This window comes from Coffea eugenioides, chromosome 8 (assembly GCF_003713205.1).
Source record: "Coffea eugenioides isolate CCC68of chromosome 8, Ceug_1.0, whole genome shotgun sequence".
NCBI lineage: Eukaryota > Viridiplantae > Streptophyta > Magnoliopsida > Gentianales > Rubiaceae > Coffea > Coffea eugenioides.
Genome location: NC_040042.1, coordinates 8,322,001 through 8,343,451, shown reverse-complemented (window position 1 = coordinate 8,343,451; position 21,451 = coordinate 8,322,001). Strand labels below are relative to the sequence as shown.

Sequence of the window (21,451 nt, the reverse complement as noted above, 5' to 3'; positions counted from 1 at the left end):
TTTAACTACAATAATTTTAAAAACTTTTTAAAAATTTTAAAATACACACCTCAAAATATCGAAAAACACACCAAAAAATTTCTCTTTTTTCCTTTCTTCTTCTACCTTGCTCCCCCCCCCCCTCCCCTACCACACACAAAAAAACCTCAACGCACCACCTCTGCCTCCCAACGTAGATGTTGGCAAGTCCTTTTCTTTTCTTTTTTCTTCCCTTATTATTCTCCTCCCTCCCTTCCCCAAGCCCCCTCCCCTTCCGCCAACCCCCTCTAGTTGTGCCGACCAACCATGCAACAAACCATCTCCCTTCCCCTGGCCCTGCGCCCCCATCTGGTTGCAACTAGAGGAGGGGCGAGGGAAGGGAGGGAGGAGGAGAGAGGGAAAAAAAAAAGATGGGTGAGGTAGTGGTGGCTGGCGATGGTGGTGTCCGGTGGCCGGTAGTGGGGATGGAAGGAGGAGGAAGAAGAAGAAGAAAGGGAAATGAAAAAGAAAAAGAAAGAGAAAAGAAAAAGAAGAAAAGAAATTTTTTTTCCAAATCCTCAATATTATGAAAGTTTTTCTACAACTTTAATGGTAAGTTACAGTAAATTTTATATAAGTATTTAAAAAATTCACTTGTCAAATAGGGCCTATATGATAAAACAAATAGTGAGGGTACAAATAACAACATATGGAGTGCAAATAACGTTTTCCTAAATATATTGTCACGCCTTTTTAAGTACTTATTTCCTCATGTTCCCTGAGCAGCAGTTTTGCATCTGGATGCATGCATTTTTTTTGGGGTAAGAGATGGATGCTTTCTTTAAGGTTAAAGATGGAAGAACTTAGCTAAAATTGATGTGGAAGAAAAAAAAAAATTGAACATCCTGTATTCACCAGTAATCTCCACAGGAGCAAGTTCCATTTTTGAAATGATGGAAGCGATTCCTATCTCTTACAGTAATTTCTCTTTCATAAATTGTTGAAATGAATTTAGTATATGTGTGACAGTCACTGCACATTCTGACACTTCTAACAATTCTGATGGGAGAATGCTGCGATGTATGAATCAGTGCAAAGGCAATTGCCAATTTTTGGCTGTGAGTACTCAATCTCTGTCTCTTCTCTTCTTCATCTACATCCAGCAATATTTGTGATGTATCTGGGGAATACCCTTCAAATTTCAACTGCCATTCCATCTGGTGAAGCATCTCATATACGCTCTCCCGCTGGGGATGTGACTTATCTTCAGATACAAACTTAAACACTTCCCTTTTCACCTCCACAGAGCTGGATCCAGGCTCTTGGTTCAAGCCCTCCTCTTCAGCTAATCTGGTGCGAGTAGACGCCACATCCTCCCATCTTTGAGCTTTTGCATAAAGATTTGATAAAGTCAAATAATCACTGGCATTATGAGAATTTAGTTGAAACAGGTTTTTAGCTGCTACCTCTGCCAATTCAACATTAGAATGGATCTTACAAGCAGTAAGAAGACCTCTCCACAAAACACCGTTTGGTACCATTGGCATGCCATTGATAAGCTCTAAAGCTTCATTAAGCATTCCGGCTCTGCCCATTAGATCAACCATACACCCATAGTGTTGAATTGTTGGTTTTATCCCATATTCATACTTCATCTTGTTGAAACATCTCAAACCTTCTTCGACAAGGCCAGCATGACTGCAAGCACTGAGTACACCGACATAAATAACATCATCTGGTGGTAATCCTTCTTCAAGCATTTGTGAGAAGACTCTTAGAGCTTCCTGACCACATCCATGCATTGCCAGCCCTGAAATCATTACACTGTAAGACATCTGGTTCTTGTTTGCCATTCTTTCAAACAGACACAACCCTTTCTCTAAGCAGCCACATTTCATATACATGTCCATTAAGGAAGTCTCCACTATGACATTGAGGCCACTCATATTCCTTATTAGATAACAATGTACAGACCTACCTAAATCCAGTGCACCTAAATGAGTACAAGCAGAGAGCACACTTACTAGCACACTCTCCTCAGCCCTCCAACAACCTTCAGAATTCATGTCAGCAAAAATCCCAAGGCATTCAGACCACATGCCCAAGTTTGCATGAGCTGAAACTAGAGCACTCCAAGAAGCAATTGTCTTTTGATCCATCTGCTCAAAAACCATACGTGAATTCCTTATATCTCTACATTTTCCATACAGATTTATCAAGCTATTCTGCACAAATAGATCTTCTTGAAAACCAAGCTTAAACACATGCCCATGAATCTGCATTCCTTCCTCAAGTGTTCTTAAAAGAGCACATGCTTTGAAAACAGCAGGATATGTGAAATTATCAGGTTCCACCCCACTTTCAAGCATTTCAAGATACATAAATAATGCTTCTACTAGGCTCATTTCCTTGATTAGTCCTCTAATTACAGTATTATATTCAAAAGTACCTGGGTCGTCTATTTGGCGAAAAATTGAGCAGGCATAGTCCATGCTGCCCCAGTCAGAAAGAGCACAAGTGGCAACTAGATTGCTTGCACAGAAAGAGCTCCAAATCAACCCCAATTTCACAATCTGGCAATGAACTTGTTTCATATCTCTGAGGCTCTTGCATCTCTTCATGAAAGCGATACATTCTTGTTCCTTCAATGTGAAATCAGATTCTGGGATTCTTGAATGATCCTCCTGTGGTGTCATGAAATGACTCTGATAAAGAACTGATGTCCCCACCATTCTTATAACATGTCATACTATGTGAGGTGGCTAAGTTAGCACTACATGAAGTAAGAATCAGGCCCCCGACCATGCAACTTGAAGATTTTGTATGTACACGTTTTAGCTACTTTAGCAGCTAAGTAGCTCACTCCACTTTCTAGTTTTAAGCATCAAGAACAAAGACAATCAGAGATATCCAAACCTGGACATAAAAAAGTATGTTTGCTGAATTTTAAGGGATTGATCAACCGAACAGAAAATGGGTATAGTTATTTCCATAATTTGAAGTGAAATTCTGATCACTGAAGTAACAAATGTCCCAAAGTATGATGCATTCGAGCATTGGTGTGATGATACTTGGGCAAGATTTATTAGAGGCTGGGAAATTTTTGTTTGGTATTCTGATTGAAACTTTTGGAACAGTTTTCAAAGAGTTTCACGGACAAGGAGGAAATCTCATCCATGAGATGAGAAGAGAGAATCTGAGCCTAAGGATTGTGTCCCCATGCAGCATGGAACGATGTTGGTGATAGGATAATGTTTCTGCCACTTGGCTATGAGAGATACCTTCAAAAATATCCACAGCCACTAATATATCACTGTTAAATTTCTCCTACTCTTAGTAGTATCTAAAACAGCTTTTATTGGTCCAATGGTGGCTGAAATTTAGTAAAGGTTGGATTTTTTTTTTTTTTACAGAAAAGAGTAGAGGTAGAAAGGCTAGATTGTGGAATTCATCATTTCAGAAAAATTCATGGCAACGGTCCCATTGAGCCATCTCTATTTTCATATCAAAATATAAGCAAATTTTTAATTTTCCTTGTTGCTTTGTTTAATCCTATCTAGGCAGTAAACCGTTTTCGCCTATTTATGTTTACAATGTCCTTCTAGAAAGATGATACCTAAGGTTTTTTTCTTTATAAGTAATAACAATCATAATTACAGTCACTAATCGCTCATTCATTAGCATAATCCTAGTCCAAAGGTGCATATTCTTGCTTTTAAACTTGTGTGTGTCAATGGTATACAAAAGGAGGTATTGTATCTTGATTTGTGTGTAACTTTGAAGATACTAGCTAGAGTCTTTCCCAGTTGCCTATGCACCAATGCTTCTTGAAGAACAATTAATATAACTTGTCTTCAAATATCTTTTCGAAGTTAAATTCTTCTGTAATCAGCGAATTTCAATGCATTTACAAAATAGGCTTGGATGATCAAATTGGAATAACTTTCTCAGTTTTGGGGGGACCAAATTGAGATTCTATGCTACTTTGGAGTACCAAATCGGAATTTCTTTACCCTTAAAAGATAATATCTTTAGTTTGAGGGACCAAATTGAGATGAGATTCTATGCTACTTTGGAGTACCAAATCGGAATTTCCTTACCCTTAAAAATAATATCTTTAGTTTGAGGGACCAAATTGAGATGTTTGGTTACTTTGGAGGACCAAATTAAGACCTTTTAGTTTGAGGGACCAAATTAACATATTGAACAACTTTAGAGGACCAAAATAAAATTAACCCTAAAAATATTCCAAAACATTGGGCTAGTAAATATTCAAAGGGTTAATATCGTTTTGGTCATCTAAAGCGAATCTATATCTAAATATAGTCTCTCAATCTAACATCTCAATTTTGTCTTTCAAACTATAAAAGTCCTATTTTGGTCCTCCAATGCAATACAAAAACTCAATTTGATCACTCAAATTGAAAATTCTCAATTTGTTACTCCAAACTAAAAAGTTATGCTACGTTAATCCTTCAACTATATTTCATAAAAGGCATCAACGATTAGCTGATTACAAAAAAAAATGCAGAAATAGCAAACTGTTTTGACTTTTAATTGTTCCACAAGTCCATGAAGCTTTTGTTCTTTATTTTTTTAATAATAAATGTGCGATATTTCACAAGTTAGTTGTGATTTGGATATAAAATAATTTAGAAAATTATCAATAGGAAAAAAAAGAGTAGGTTTGCACAAATTTAATTTCACGAAAGAAGGCACTTTGATTGAAATCAACAAAGTAGGAAAAACTCTTAGTAAATATATTATTAAATGTTCCTTTGTTTTCTTTTTGGCAGTTTGACTCTTCCATATTTTTTCTTTTAATTATTCTTCCATAGTTATTAAACTATTAATATAATAACTTTGCAGGACCAAATTGGAACAATTGTCTTATTTGGGAGACTAAAATTAGATTTATTTATTTTGAGGGAGGAAGTAGAGATTTTATACTACTTTAGAGGGCCATTACAAGACCTATACAGTTTGAGAGACCAAATTAAGATGTTTTGCTAATTTTTGAGGACCAAATTGAGATCCTTGCAATTTGAGGGACCAAATTGAGATATTTTGTTACTTGGAAGGCCCAAAATAAAATGAATCTGAAGTTAAAACATTTTAGAGTTGCCCCCCTAACCACAGACGTTGAAATTGTTCAAGTATAAATCAATTTGTATTTGCAATTTTTTAATAATAATTTGTATTTCCAATTTAAGAGTCATGGCAAAAGTTCATGGATAGCTGAACCTTTGTATCCGAGCCAATCCTTTTTTAACTAATAACTTATGAAACATGATCTCATAGAAAAGAAGGTAAATTATCTTTTATCCTCCTATAATTTAATGTTTTTTCATATAACTTTTTTATTATTTAAAAATCTATATATAACCTTCTCATGGTTGGAATTAAATTTTTTTTTTAAATTTTTTTCCAAGTAAAAGTTAGAAGAAGGAAAGAAAAATTGAACTCAGGGTCTTAAATTTTAGGTATCAATCTTAACCATTGGACCAAAACTTCCTCGACACTTGAGCTAAACTACCATAATTAGTTTTTCTTTTAAAACTAACAATTAATATTAAAGAGTCAAACTAATAAATTAACGGATTCATCCTTTAACTACTTTTTTTTGGCTTTCTATATTTGTATTTTCTTTCTCTTTTTCTTTTACCTTTGAAAAAAAAGAGATGATTTTAAAAAATTGTACTTTGGCCTGGCAAATCTAATAGATCTTAATTTTCCCCAATACAAAAAAAGAAAGAAAAATAAAAAAATAGATAAGTAAAGAAAATAGGAAGTACCATTAAAATTTTGGTTTTTAAACTTATAACGATATTTATATTCACTAAATATTTAGCATTTTTCATTTCTCATTAGCTATATTTTTTATTTTCCTTTCTTCTTATTATTTTGATTTTCAAATTGGGAGACAGCACTATTCCAACCAATCCAGCTTGCCAAGTGCAGTTGGCCACCACCAATGACATAAAATGGGGTAGAAATGGTGCAATCAAGATTGAAGAAGATCTATCCATAGTACCAAAAAGATCAATTTAGTTATGGACCATATCAATAATTCAACTGTACCACCATCAAGTAAATTCACTGTCTCATTGAGGAACTTGAGAAGATAGAAAGACTAGTCTTCCTTGGTCCCAGGTGACATTAATAATGTGGTCCTTTGCCTGCCTTTTTTGCCTCCCATTCATCCTTTGACATTGGATTTTGGAATATGCAGCTGGGGATGCATGGAAAAATATGCAGTAAAATTAGTGATTGCTACAACTTTTTACTCTTAAAATTATCTCCCAAAACTCCCAATTAATATTCCTTTAGATACACGAACAACAAAAAGGGCAGTTAATTTTTTCCTTTATGTGGAACACATAGTAGCTTGCTTTTTGCATCTCAAATAAAATAGGGATTAATTTTCCTATAGTATCAATATAAAATTGTTTTTACACTAACTGGTGCAGATGCATAACACATAACATTCACGTTAATATGTACAGATACCGATGCTGTGTAAGAAAGATCAATTCATAGTATAATAATTCAACTTTGAAATACCTCAACCACTTGTTAAAAGGTAGGTTTATGGTTAGTCACATACTTAAATTTTTGGAAATACTTTGGATAACATTATGGGTAGTTAACTATATATATTAGCTTGAAAAATACTTTTAATAAGTTCCTAATTTTGGAAATGTATTTTACGTAAACCACTTTATTCTAATGAAGCTTTAAATGATGTCATTTCCTTTCCCACATTTGGTCTTTTCAATTAGATACATAATAGGAATGCTACATGGTGGAAAGTTTCCTATAATTACTTTTGAAAGGTTTCTCTGTCAGGCATATTTTCATTTGGGGCAGTAACCAGAAAAGGCAAAATTAGACAAGAAGGGATGCCAACTTACTACTATTGTATTGAGAACAAAGAATTAGAACTGGATGATTTTCTAGCATTCTCAGCCCATTGCTTTCCTGGAAGGGCATTTGGAGATTTGAAACTTGAAAGCTATTGTCAAATTTAGCAAGAGGTGACAAAGGAACAAGACAAAGAAAACAAAAGCCAATAATGTCAAAGTTTTTATTGTTAATTTTTAATGTGGTTGGGGTTAATGTCAAAATAATACTCCAATATTGCAAGTTTTACCACCATTTGATTTGATTGAATCCTTTGAATGGTCAACTGAGAAGCGAGAACATTAAGCTAACGTTCACCAGGGCGCGTGGAACAACGCGTTTGTACTAATTTTATGGGAGTTGAGATTAACCATTTCGTAGGTCACATATTTGGATATGAGTAGCATGACTTGTCTGACTGTTTCCATATTAGTATTTTGACCTAGCTTTTTAACGACTTTTTCTTTTTTATTAAAGGTAATTTTTCAAATGTCTTAAGTCTTAACTCCAAGAGGATTAATGAACATACATTTTGTCAAAGTATAAAAAAGATATAAGACATAAAAATGTAAAAAATAATAATTAAATAAATATCGACCTCTGAATTTAAAATTAGGAGTAACTCATTCAAAAGACAAAATAACCTTGACTTTTACAGTTTTATTATGTTAATGAAATTAATAATTTGTCTAATAGTCTAAAAGAAAAGAAGAACCAAAAACTAAAAAAGGAAAATAAACCAAAATGATATTTTGTATAACTCATTCTCATTGTGATGTACACTTGTCCATTTTTTTTTTTCTAATGGTGAACTTGCACATTCATTAGTGATTTTGACATATTTGATGCGTGTCAAACTTTAAAAGAAGATCTAAATTTTATATTAATATTTAAATTATTTTTCTAGAGCTGATTATATAAGGACAATGAAACCATGATAAGTGACTGTTTTGCTTTCTTTTATATTCAGCCATTTTAATTGACTTTACTTTTTTTCAAAAGATTAAGTACCTTTTTGACAATCTAAATGATAAGTACTACGTGTAATTAGTACTTTAGGGCTCTTGTTATACAAATCCCAATTTTAACTAGCAAATTTTATTGGGTGAGTTTACCATGAAATTCATCATAAGATTCATAACGGATTTAACAATCATTTTCCTTTTTGAATTCAACTTTGTTAAGGTAGAAGTTTAGTCACATAAACTCATTTTTAGAATGACATGAACAAATAATTTTTTAAAGCCTAAACTAGTTTGCCTTTTGTTTTTCAAATTGCTGAACATTATGGCATATCCCATGAACCATAAAAGCTTCTAAACTCAAATTCCAAAATTTTGGACATAAAAAATCCATATTTCAAATTATTACCACCAAATGATTTTGATTATCTCATTCTGTCTCGTGCAAATAAAATTTTCAAAACTACCTGATGATATTCTTAAGTATTTTTCACAAAATGATTCGGGTATAAAATAGACTATGACAAACATATTTAGCAACATGTTATTTCCTTTCAAATTGTCAATTATTTCCCCCCCCCCTCCCATTCTACTATAGTATAACACTTGATCTCACAGATTACAAAACTACATTCTACTATTTGGAACTCGAAAATACACAGAGTAAAATTTGACTTAATAATTGCAAAACCTAATCAAATTAACTAAGTTTTCTCAAGTGATAATTTTAAAAACTAATAGAGATTAGTTTCTCGGTGTATGTGATTTTCAACCTTTAGCCAAACCATAATATTATTTGAGTTTTTTCTAGAAGTAAAATGAAATAATATAATTTGATCACTTTTGAATTTTTTTGTTAAAATGCTTTCTCCAAATGTTGCAATAGGAACAATTTTTAAGAAAAAAACTAACATTACCCTAATGCTGTAGTTGCTATAGTACAAATCATTTTAGGCTATCAAGAATTATAATTTCGGCTTCATAAAATCCCTCAATATTAATCCTACTCAAACAAAAGAATGTAAAATAAATGCAAAATAATTACGTGTTATTCAAATACAATAATGTTTGACTTAAAAGATCTTTCTATTCATTAAACTAAATCTCAGAGAAATTAATACAACTACACAGCGTCTGTGGTCCCTCATATATTACCATCATCAATCATCCTCCAAAAATTCTAGTAATTAAAATACAACCATTTGCAGGGGCAAAAGGAGTTATGAGCCTCTTTTTTTTTTCCCCCCCTCCAGCACTTACATATTCACCACCAATTCTATCTCAATCTCAGCCCACATCGCGTGATCACGCGCCTACACTTCAAAGAATCCCACCTGTCTCATCATCATCATCATCATCATCTTCTCCAGACCAGACCACCCCACTTAACTTGCAAACATAGCACACAGTGCCCGATCGTGCACTCCTGTGGACCCCACTCATCTCTTTGTATTCAGCAAAATTACCTGTCCCTCTCCTTTTTCTCTCTCTAGCTGTAATTGTATCTACACAACCCTTTGTTCGGAAAACATGCCATTCTTTTTTATTCTTTTCTGAAGATTTTTCATCTTCTTTCAAAAAGGGTATTTGTAGTAGAATCCTAAAAAGGAAGAAAATGAACTTTAACTCCCTTTTTGATTTTTCACACCTTTGAAGCTCAATAAAAAGGGGGAATCAATTTTTAACCCACTGTTGAATGTCCCTTTCTCAGGTACTTGTACCCCAAAATGCCCTTTTTTCTTCTCTCTTTACTTTTTATAATATCAGTCCATCTTTGCCTTCAAGTTTAGATTTTTCTTAACTTCTTATGCTTACATTTCAACAGTCAATTTTCCTATTTTCAGTTGTTAGTCCAATTCTGAGGTATTGCAGTTGTGTATCATTTATGGTGATGTGGGGTTGAATTTGTCTAACAGGATGCGGCTTTGTTTAGTGGAACTTTGACTCTGAAACTTTCAACAGTTTCAACTTTTGAGAATTGGATATTTATTTCTGTTCAAGATTTCAACTTTACTTCTGGATTTTAAGAAAGGTTCGATTTTGGAAGCATCTTTGTCTTTTTTGGTGGTGGTTGAATACTTATTGGAGCTGAAAATTCAGGTGGTTGGACTGTTGAATTTTCTTGGCTGTCAATCTTTGATTTTTGGCATTAATTATTTTTTGTTTTTCAATTTTGTAGGCTTTGGAGAGCTGGGTTTGGGGAAAAGGCTACGTTTTTCTTTGTTGTGGGGCAAATCAGAAGGAGTTGAATAAGTGTAGGATTGTTGATTTTTTAGCTGTGATGGTGATTAAAATCTACTAACATCTTTACTTTGGTATCTGACTTAAAGGGTGTTTGTGTTCAGAGTTGTGTAGTAGCAACCCATTGGTTGAGTTGCTCTGACTTTGCTTGCAGTTTTGGTCGTTTTCGTGAAGTGGATTGATGAAACTTTTAGGGTGTTTAAAAGTATAGATTGAAAGCTTCAGGCTGTGAGGATAGATAGCTTAGGGAAGTTGGTGGTTTTGAATCTGAACGATGGAGAATAATGATAAGGGGGATTGGAGGGAGATGGTTAGGAAGATGCTTCCTCCCGGGGCTCCTATCCCTGAAGACGAGGCTAATCTTGACTATTCTATAGCTATGGAATATGAGGGTCCTCCTGTTCCATATGAGCTTCCTAGAGTAGAACCCCTTGGTAAGAATTCAGGTGAAATTCCAACTGCATCTGTTGCAGAATCATTTTCAGAGTCTAGAAGATCAGTGAGTCGTGATGTTCCTCCAGTGATAGAACCTATCCCTTTGCCAGTATCTCTTATTGCAAGTGTCACGAGTCCCCCTGATCAGAGTCCAAGGCTATCAGGGAGTTCAGAATCAGTGGTGTCTGTATTGCATAATCCTGATTCTTCTTCTGCATCTGCTTCAGCATCGCCAGGGTCTATGCATAATCCTCCGGATAATGCTCCTAAGAATGTAGCTAATGAAGGAAGGAGAGCCCCTGTGGTTACATTTAATACCATTGATAGATCTGAAAGGAGAGTGGTAGAATCAGAAAAGCAAGTCTTCCCAGAGTATGATGGTGTCTCTACAGAAAAGAAAAAAAGGAAGAAGAGTAGAGTCTGTTATAGGTGTGGAAAAGGAAAGTGGGAAACCAAGGAATCCTGTCTTGTATGCAATGCAAAGTATTGCAGCAATTGTGTGCTCAGAGCAATGGGATCCATGCCAGAGGGGCGGAAGTGTGTTACCTGCATTGGGGAGCCAATTGATGAGTCAAAACGGAGCAAACTGGGAAAACACTCGAGGGTGTTGTCACGTTTGCTTAGTCCTTTGGAGGTCAAACATATAATGAGAGCCGAGAAAGAATGTGCTGCTAATCAACTCCGCCCAGAGCAGCTGATTGTTAATGGATTTCCTCTGAAACCAGAAGAGATGGCTGAACTGTTTGGTTGCCCTTTGCCCCCTCGAAAATTGAAACCTGGTAGGTATTGGTATGACAAGGAATCTGGTATGTGGGGAAAGGTAACTTCATTTTCCATATTAAAGTTCAGCTGATTGCTTGTGCTCTTGTTTCACTGGAAATAATAATTGCTTATGTATGCCTACTTTTTAATTTGGCAGGAGGGAGAAAAACCAGACAGAGTCATAAGCTCGAACCTCAATTTCACGGGAAAACTCAGCCCTCATGCAAGCAATGGGAACACTGAAGTTTACATCAATGGCAGAGAAATTACAAAGCGTGAACTGAAAGTGTTGAAGGTCAGTTCCCCCCCCCCCCCCCCCCTTAATTTCCTTAGTTCATTGTTTATTCTTATATATGGGCAGTCAGTTTCTAACTGATAATATTTAGCAGGTGATTAGTCTGTAATAAGTTAATCAAGTGAAGAGCCACCTTCACTCTTTCTTTCAGATTTAATACTGACTTTGTCTTGTAATGGTAAATGATACTTTTGGGGAAGCCCCTTCAGATTATGCATGATTAGATTGGAATTCTAGTGCATGGGAATGAGTCAGTGATATTCGTGATGGGTTACATATTTTAACTTGCCAATCTCATGTCTTAATTTGTCTATCAAAACCTTTTCTGGAACTGTAGTAGTTCAAGAACAAAGTAGTCATAAAGTCCAAAGCTTTTTGGCATAAAAGATGTTGAAAACTTTTCAAGATTTGATCGAGCTTTGGTTGTACGTTGTTTTCGGAAAATGAAGTACATGTCAAATGGTAGCTCATATGGGTATTTCCTTATAAAGATCGCTCAAATACTTGGTCAATAACATAAATCATAATTTCCTACTTCAAGCTTTTAGAAAGATAAACTGATAGAAAGTTAAGCAATCCTAGTGGCATGATTTTTCATCTTTCCTCAATTATATGCTAATGAATTCTCATGGATTTGGGCCACCTGTTGTCTTTCTGTCGTAAGACATAAAAGACATTTCATAACTAATTACATGTTTTAACCTCAATTACATTGACTAATTAAGTAGTAGATCTCATAAGTAGTGTTTAAGTTCTTAGTTCTCTAGGATGCAAAGTGATGTAGAACAGGTGCTTTTTTTTAAAAAAAAAATTTGAATGGGAATGTAGTATGGGTAATTGAGAAGGAAAAAGAGATAATAGAGTCTCAAAAGGGAAAGGCTTGAAGAGCCAAAAATCAGGTTTATGGTCGCTCTGTGGGCTGCTTGGTTGCATAAAGGAACTAGAGGCTGTAGGGGATATTAGTTGTGGTGTTGGTTGAGATTAGAGAATAGCGTGATCTTTCCAGTCACACTTAAAATACTATAGGCACCTGTTCAGGTCTAGAATTGCATGTTAGACTCCATTGAGAGCATAAATTGGAACTTTTGATTAATCGATTACTAAAAATTGTAGAAACAGTTGTGTTAACAATTTCTTCAAATACCTATACCTAATGACACAAATGTTCTTTGATTCCAAACATTGATTCCTTTCTTGAGTTTTCTTATTATTAAAGAGACACCCCTGGACGAAGATAAAACCGAGTAGATCAAATAAGAACTGGATTGCAGCTGTTTACAACCTGAAATGAGAACTCAGAAGCCTACTTTCTAGTTTTTACAACCTACTTTTCTCAAACATTTTTCAGACGAATCAGAAAGGCCCTTCCAATTCTTTTTGAAGATTGGAATGCTTTATTTGCTTCAAGATTAGTGTTACTGTCTTTACTTGTCTGAAAGGGAGACTGTTATATGCTGTCACTATAATGCTTACTTCTCCAGTATTAACTTGTTTCTTTATTTTTGTTTCATTTGCACCTCAAATACTTGTATAGTTTGCTTACACTCTTGTTATAGAATGCTTCCTTTCAATTCATTTTTCATGAATCCAGAACCTCAGGAGTACTCATTTTTCAGCTGCGGGATGTCAAATATGTTATACCTGTTCAATGACTGAGCATATTAGTGACAAGACTTACTTATGGCCCAACCTTTAGCGATCTTTCTGGATCCACAGGTTGTGAACTGAGTGACATTAAGCAGTCAGGTTATCAAAATTCTTTTTTCTGTTGTTCTACATGCTGGACGCTCTTGAATCTGTCAAGTATTTAGTGTGGAAATCATCCAGCAAATGGAATTGAGAAAAATGGAAATTGCTCAAAAAAAAAAAAGTCCCTATAAACACCGTAAACAAACCAGAAAACATTCCTTGACATCATTTAGTGAGATTTAAACTTAGTATGCAGAGATCTACTAAGTTTTAGGTGTAAGTTAGCATACCCTAGGTAGATGTCAATACTCAAAATCAGTTTCAGCCCGCGGTCCAATTAGCTTCTATTGGAAACAGTATCATGTCTAATCATGCTGTTTCTGGTACTTGGGAAATGGTTCTTTCTGCTCTCAATTGGACAAAAACACGAGTCTTCTTATTCGCTAGTGAATTTCCGACTTCTGTTTTGTTAGATATCACATGCAATAAATTGGATATGTTCAATGACTTTTGCCTCATGTTGGGAAAATTCATACGCTATTGGCTTGAGTTAATGTCAAGCAAAGTTGGTTGTTGTGTTCCAAGATATTCTTAAGCTGCATGGACAATCAGCTTAATTTTAAGAATGTCACTGAAGCCTCTTGGTTCAATCTGGATTGGCTAATCCATCCATCTTATGTTTCTTATGCTAGACTGCATGGATACATATACTTGCATTCTTTCGTGCACACCCAAAATGCTAGTTGTTTAAGTTTGGCTTGCAGACTTCTGGGCTGAGCATATCTCCTTGCTGACATTTAGTTTGAGTAGATAGCAAGACAAAACATGTATTCCAACATGATTTGAACTCATTTTGAGACATGTCTATTCAAATCCAAAGCAGCTGTTGGATGAGTTCTCAATGCAATCTGGAGTTGTTTAACTCTAACATCGATATATTGTGTTTCAGCTTGCAAATGTGCAATGTCCTCGTGATACCCACTTCTGGGTCTATGATGATGGTCGTTATGAGGAAGAAGGTCAAAATAATATCCGAGGCAATATCTGGGAAAAGGTAATTATCATTATATACATATTTAATGATTTCTTTTAGAGCATACTGTCTTAATAATGTTGTATGAAATATTTAAACATTATAGCTTTGGTGAACAGGCATCAACACGGTTTGTCTGCTCTTTGTTCTCCTTGCCTGTACCCCAAGGTCAGCCTTATCCACAGAGGGATGAACCTAGTAATTATACTACTGTTCCAAATTATCTGGAACAGAAAAGAACTCAGAAGCTGCTACTTATTGGACTTCAAGGCTCTGGAACTAGCACCATTTTCAAACAGGTCTTTCCATTTTGGATTACATGCTGATGTTTGTTTAGAGCATATTGTTGAAGTTGTTTGTTTAGATGGAAATTGTACGAAATTAAAATCAGTTATTCTTGTTGTGCCTAATGATACTAATTTGTAATCTTTAGACAGAATAAATGTGCTTCCATCTTTCTGTGTTTCCAAGCAAGCTAAGTTTTTGGTGCACAACTTGTTTATTTGTTAAATAATGAGTAAATTCCGTTCTTGCCTAAAGATTTTGGAGTATGATCCTTTTATAAGCCATCTGTCAGTCTGGCTTTCTGCATTTGACAAAAGAGCTGTATGATCATAAATTTCTTGTTATATTTTGACTCACTCAACCAGACATCTTAACTTCCATTCATATGATGTTCAATTTGGTATGAAATATTATCTCTCTGAAAGAGGTGGGAGATAATTTCCTCTTTAATAGTGGGAATCTCCTTGCGTATTGCGTGCCATAGTTCCACTCCCCATGATTTTTCTTTGTAATGCACACATGGAACTACACACCACATTTAATCTGCATCTTAGAAGAGTTTTGCTCTCAGCATTAGTCTTTGTGATCCCTGTGATCACCAAAATGGGAAGGAAAAAAAGGGGAAGCTCAAGATAAAGGATAGATCATGAGTGATAAAGAAAAATCCAAGATAAAGATTACACCTTGAGATGAATAGAGAAAAGTTCAAATGTATTATTTCAAATAGAATGCCTGAATCATTTTTGGTGGTTGCCATGAAACCTCAAACTGATTCTTCATAAAGTGAGATGTTTCTGATCTGCAAGACAATCTCATTTATGTAAATCAAGTAAGTGAACTGGATGTTTCCCAATTATCAAGCACTCTTTTGACATCCTCGGCAATGTTTTCACTTGCCATAATTATTTACTAAAACTTTTTGGTTGGATACATTGAGAATGCGATGTTTCTCAAAAGGTGTTAATTGGCATGATCCTTTAACTTGTGTTGACAAAGCACTGAGTAATATTTTCTCATAATTATTTCTTAACCACCTCCCATATAGAGCATATTTGTGATGTCATACACTGTACTGACTTTTTTGTGAATTCTATGTTTGGTTCAACAGGCTAAATTTATGTATGGGAACAAGTTTACTGCTGAAGAACTGCTGGATATTAAGCTCATGATCCAGAGCAACATGTACAAATATCTTAGCATTTTACTTGATGGACGAGAGCGTTTTGAGGAGGAGGCCTTGTCAAGGACAAAAGAACTAACTTTGAATGAACAGACCACTGAAACAGGTAATGATTCAAGCTATGACAATTCATGTTCCATTTTTTGAACTCCCCATCGACCAACTTTTAATCATGTGCTACAATATTTTCTTCTTCTAGATAACTGGGCTGTTGTGATTTGAGTGAAAATCATTTGTAACTACACTATCCATAAATAGATACTTAGTCTTTGTCTTGCATATTGCTATCAGTGATGAACTTCAAAACATGGGATATTCATAACACGCTCGTGATTATGGGACCTACAAATCTAAATGTAGGGTCTAAGAATTTATACAGTATACGTTTAGTCTAATCCTGGTGATACCTGAAGCTAAATGGTCATCTCAAAGCATAGATTCTCAAGAAAGAAGCTTTTCCAATAAACATAGCAAATAAAGTTTCCTTGCTCAAATCCATGTGAGAAATCTGCTGCCAGCCAAATTGCCGGTACCAAAGTTCTGTGACAAGCCTTTTATATGAGAGACTGCTTGGGGGGGGGGAAGGGACTTCTAAATTTCTTGAAAGAGAAGTTTTCATCTTCTGTAATTGCGTCTCCTCTTTTTCTTCTTGAATACAATGCCTTCTACTTTAAAATCTTAACTAGTCCTTCATCCATTTGGAAACTTTTTGATGATAAAACCCATAACTAGTCCACCTAATATATTCTCGGCTTTCCAAGTTGTCCTACCTACTGCTTCTGATGTTTGAGTTTGTACTTCACTCAGGTGATGACATTGACTCCAGTGACAGTAATCAATGTGTGTACTCCCTGAACCCAAGGCTGAAGCACTTTTCTGACTGGCTCCTAGATATAATTGCAACTGGAGATTTGGATGCATTTTTCCCTGCAGCAACACGTGAATATGCTCCATTGGTTGAGGAGGTGTGGCGAGATCCTTCCATACAGGAGTCATACAGAAGGAAAGATGAACTTCACTTCCTTCCAGATGTGGCAGAGTACTTCTTAAGCAGGGTATGGCATTTCCTAAGTTCCAGTGCTTTACTAGTTAGCCACATTTGGTAGCTAAGTGTACATGTTATCCTATATTATCTTAATTTCCTATTGTAAACTTTGCTGTTGTCCATGACTATTTATGTAGTTAGTGTACCAAAGGGTTTTGGATTTTAGGTCTTATACTGGGTTTGGATATGTTCTTATTTGCCAAAAAATTTTTTTTTGTTTGATTGCATCATAAACACGTTTTCCAACCACCTTTTTATGTCACATGCATCACATCACAAAAAGTGCTACACTTTTTTTCAAAAAATTATTTCAAATAATCTCCTATCCAAACACAGTCACAATGATTCATCTTTTTGTTGAAATTTGAAGGGTGAATCTCTATATGAATCCATCATAGCCTCAACTAGTGTGTTAGTTTACTTTGATAATTCTGATGTTATAAATCATGAACTAAGCACACTGGCCAGTTGTGTGTGTTTGTATCTGTGAGTGTTTTCCAAGTGATATCTGAGAAAGTTGCATAAAGAGAGCATACTACTGTAGCAGCTTGTCCTTTTCAAATGCCATTTTGGTGGAAGTTAGATTGCTTATACAAACATAAATACAGGCATTTCTGCTTTAAAAGAGCTAGTCTTTACTACTTAGTGAAAGGAAATTACTTATTTGGTCTTAGCGGAGGGTGAACTCTTAATCCAATAAAGATGGAGATTTGTTTTATGCAGGACTTGTGTGCCTCAGCTGCTGTATAATACATATATGTTTGTTTTCTTTCTGCATTAATTTCATTGTCTACATAGACTAGTTGTAGGTACAATGTTGCACAAGTAAAACGTTTTAGCTCCACGAGCTTGTATCTGGTTCACAATGTGGAAACTTAGTTGATCGTGATGTGTTCCTTCTCAGGCTGTTGAAGTATCTAGCAATGAATATGAACCCACAGAGCGAGACATCCTCTATGCAGAAGGTGTCACCCAAGGCAATGGCCTTGCTTTTATGGAGTTCTCCCTGGATGAGCGTAGCCCAATGTCAGAAACCTATACAGACAATCTGGATGCTCCACCCCCTCCTCTTACAAGGTGGTTATCTTTCCTGTCTCATTATATTCACATGTATTTCCTTTTATTGGGGAATAAAGCTAATAAGTTGGAGGTTTTGCTGATGAAGTTCTTCACTCTCAAAGTAATGTATTATTACAATAATTGGTCTGGTACATCTCGTAATTGAAAGTTGACTTGGGCAGAGATGCTATACAATATCATCTTTTGGGGGAAAATTCTTACTACCCTTGCATTCGAAAATTCATCCTTTTCCCAAGTTTTCATTTGTTGGGCATTTAGCATCAGAACTTGCATTAAACAATTCTTTTTAGTAAATCCAAAACTTAAGACTCGATGAAATTTCTGTGCCTAATTGTTTAGAGTCAGGCTGGAAATGTAGGTATTTTTCCTTTGACTGTGGTTAGGAATGGGAAAATGTTACTACGTCTTACCACGGGAAAATGTTATTACTTTGATCTCTTAACTGCAATCTTTCTTGTTTATGCAACGAAATGAAGACATAAGAGGCTCAGACACTCTTATCCGCAGACAATGCTATCTTTTTTCATGCATAATTTGGAAATGCTGATATCTGATAGGGGAAAGGGGCAGAATTCTTATGCATTACGGATTGGCAGAATAAAAATGGCAAAATTTTGGGGCAAATGATTTTGACCATCTGTGACACCAAATGTGGTGGAGCAATTTTCTTTTCTTTTTCTTTTTTCCTAGGACCGATAAACAGATGCAGTGTACTTAAAATACCTATTTGTGATATTTAATGTTAGCTTTCTGTTTTGCTGTTTAGATACCAGCTTATTAGAGTAAATGCCAAAGGAATGAATGAAGGATGCAAATGGGTGGAGATGTTTGAAGATGTTCGTGTAGTTGTTTTCTGTGCTGCTCTTAGTGATTACGATCAAATTTCAGTGGCTCCGGAGCAAGGTGGTAGCAGAGTTCTCCTCCAAAACAAGATGATGCAAAGCAAAGAACTCTTTGAAACAATGATCAGGCACCCTTGTTTCAAAGACACTCCTTTTGTGTTGATTTTAAACAAGTACGACCTTTTCGAGGAAAAGGTCAACAGGGCGCATCTGAGTACCTGTGAGTGGTTTACCGACTTTAGTCCGGTGCGACCCCACCACAACAACCAATCACTGGCGCATCAAGCTTACTACTATGTTGCTATGAAGTTCAAAGATCTTTATGCATCTCTTACAGCTCGAAAGCTATTTGTGTGGCAAGCCAGGGCAAGAGACCGGGTGACAATTGATGAGGCCTTCAAGTATATAAGGGAGGTTGTCAAGTGGGACGAGGAGAGGGAAGAAAATTTCTACGGCGGGGAAGGGGATTCATTTTACAGTACGACAGATGTGAGCTCCTCGCCCTTTGTCAGACAAGAATGAAATAATAAACTAATCTAGATATGATTGGGATTGTAGATAGGGAGAAGAGAGAGGAGATGATTATCGAATAAACCCTGTTTTTGGAAGTTTTTCGCCATCAAAGCTCAATGCGTTATGGTGCTGTTTGAGCATTTGAGCTGGAAGTCATCTGATTTGACCATCCCAAGTGTATATTAAGGCTGTAAGTTTTCACAGGTGGACAAGAACGATGAAATTTTTATGTTGAATTTGATCCCAACTTCATGTACTTCTGTATAACCACTTCTGCCATGTTACAAATGAGCAGGGTGTCTTCTATCTTATTGTACTTGATACTGTTGTAATACATGTAGGAGATTGCTTGTATCTTTGCTTCAGAGGCACTTTTCCAGGTCCATACAATTATTATATTTCAGTGTGTTCAACAAGTCACAAATGCCTATATCTGGTAACGGATTTGTTATCCATGATGCTTCATTACTCATGAGGTGGCTTATGTAGTTATTAAGAGCTGGTTCATTGGAAGTCTCAACATAAAACATGGTGTTTATATTTAAGGGGTGTAAAATTTTGGAGATTAGCTTGTCTATAACCTCCATTTCACCTCAAAATTTGATACAAATTGTGGTCCATGTTAATATTTGTCTGAGTTGATTTTCACTTCAGTAGAAATGAGCATTGAGGATGATGAATCTCGAATGTCTTTTCATCACCTCGCTAATCTGCATGAGGTGCCTAAAGCTCAGTTCTTGTCCGAGTTTACATGAAATGCTTATATTGTTCAAGGGAAAAAAAAACTTGATTTTACCTCTTATTGTCTAAATCATGACCACCCGAAAGGCATATCAAGAAAACTGCGCTTTATCCTTATCCTTCTTTAATCTTGAAATGCCCAACTACCAAAGTCGTGATTTTTTGCTATTTCACCGTAGAAATGGCAGCAAATCGAGCACCCTCTAAAATCTCTGTTACCAAACTCTAATCTACGTATTTATATATTTTATTCAATCCTATCGAATAATCCTACGGTTTTAATTTCCACTACCAAACCCTCTCACTTGCAGGTTCGGATTATCCATCAAGTACCTTCTATCCACTAAATTTAATAGCTAAAAAAAATTAACCCTTATCAAACAAAAATCATTACTTATATCATGTTAAATTGAGGTCTGAACTTGGGTAAAGCCATCGAAGTTGCATGAGAAAAATCCAACATTTAGTGAAAATTTTCCCATCGACTATTTGTCAAAATTAGATTAATAAAAAATTTTCTCTTTTTCTAGAAGAATGGGGATAAGACCTTTAGTTAATAGTTATTTTAATCAAAGGGTTGAATAAAAAAAAACTAATAGATTAAATCTTTGAAATCCTTTGCAATAGCTTTTGTACTTTTTATTTTATTTTATAGGAATTACTTTAACTTTAAAGATTCACCAGATATTTTCTTTTGTCAACATTTAATGAAGGGTTAAATTAACATTCTTTTTTTTTTAATCATAATTGTCTTAATTGTGTTGGATTAGAGTTGTATCTTATTGGATTATAAAATTAAGAAATGCAATATCAGACTATAAAATTGGAACATATATATATATATATGGATCCTGTTACCAAATCCTATCAAAGTACCCGATTACCCGTCGATGACCAAATTTTAAAGGATAACTAGAGGTGGCAATTTGTCTCAAGTCCCAATGGGTTACCCATGCCCATGGGGACTTTGGGCGGGATGGGTATTGGATTTTGATATTGGGTTTAAAATGGGACAAATCCCAATTGTACCCATTAATTGATGGGAATACTTGGGAAATACTTGGGTACCCATTGGGCTCAAATAACAAGGGCTCTGTTTGGTTTAGCTATTTTTGGGGGGTATTTTTGAAATATTTTATTATAGCAGTGTATATGAAAAATTTTTACTATAAATTTTTTTTGAAATATTTGATATACTAATATGGATGGGATGTTTTTTGAGTTATTGTATATTACTGTAACATTGTATTTGAAAAACTTATTTTTTGAAAAAATAGCCAATCCAAACGGAGTCTTAGATTAAAAAATTATCTTTAACAATTTTTATAGTCATACTAGAGAATATAATCTAGTAGTTTTCCTAGTCATTATCCACAAGAATTTTCAACATTTCAGTCAATTTAGACCTGTCATCTTTGGACAATGATGAGGATAAATATTCAACACCTTAAGTACCTTGGTCATCTTGATATATGTTGGAATATGAC

General features: G+C 35.2%; 2 protein-coding genes across 5 annotated transcripts; one reads left to right on the top strand and one right to left on the bottom strand.

The window, feature by feature from the left end:
* Positions 1–768: 768 nt before the first annotated feature.
* Positions 769–3,127, bottom strand: LOC113779785 (pentatricopeptide repeat-containing protein At1g31920). Its single transcript, XM_027325504.1, has one exon. The coding sequence runs from the start codon at positions 2,688–2,690 to the stop codon at positions 870–872; it is 1,821 nt and encodes a 606-aa protein (XP_027181305.1). The 5' UTR covers positions 2,691–3,127; the 3' UTR covers positions 769–869.
* A 6,197-nt stretch (positions 3,128–9,324) lies between these two features.
* On the top strand, positions 9,325–19,736 carry LOC113779569 (extra-large guanine nucleotide-binding protein 3). 4 transcript variants are annotated; one of them, XM_027325182.1, is made up of 10 exons: positions 9,325–9,534; positions 9,740–9,923; positions 10,003–11,319; positions 11,419–11,556; positions 14,195–14,299; positions 14,398–14,577; positions 15,672–15,849; positions 16,551–16,798; positions 17,693–17,865; positions 18,635–19,736. In XM_027325182.1, the coding sequence occupies exons 3-10, from the start codon at positions 10,339–10,341 to the stop codon at positions 19,230–19,232; spliced, it is 2,601 nt and encodes an 866-aa protein (XP_027180983.1). In that variant the 5' UTR covers positions 9,325–9,534; positions 9,740–9,923; positions 10,003–10,338; the 3' UTR covers positions 19,233–19,736. The 4 variants fall into 4 exon arrangements, with proteins under 4 accessions (XP_027180983.1, XP_027180984.1, XP_027180981.1 ...); XM_027325183.1 differs by lacking the exon at positions 9,740–9,923; XM_027325180.1 differs by lacking the exon at positions 9,325–9,534 and having other exon boundaries at positions 9,627–9,855.
* Positions 19,737–21,451: the final 1,715 nt, after the last annotated feature.

What these genes read in the sequence shown, in the direction of transcription:
- LOC113779569 (XM_027325183.1), top strand. Translation starts at nt 10,339, where the DNA reads ATGGAGAATAATGATAAGGGGGATTGGAGGGAGATGGTTAGGAAGATG. An exon ending in AATCTGGTATGTGGGGAAAG is followed by an intron (nt 11,320 to 11,418) that starts GTAACTTCATTT and finishes TTAATTTGGCAG; the next exon opens with GAGGGAGAAAAACCAGACAG. An exon ending in CCACCCCCTCCTCTTACAAG is followed by an intron (nt 17,866 to 18,634) that starts GTGGTTATCTTT and finishes TTTGCTGTTTAG; the next exon opens with ATACCAGCTTATTAGAGTAA.
- LOC113779785 (XM_027325504.1), bottom strand. Translation starts at nt 2,690, where the DNA reads ATGGTGGGGACATCAGTTCTTTATCAGAGTCATTTCATGACACCACAG.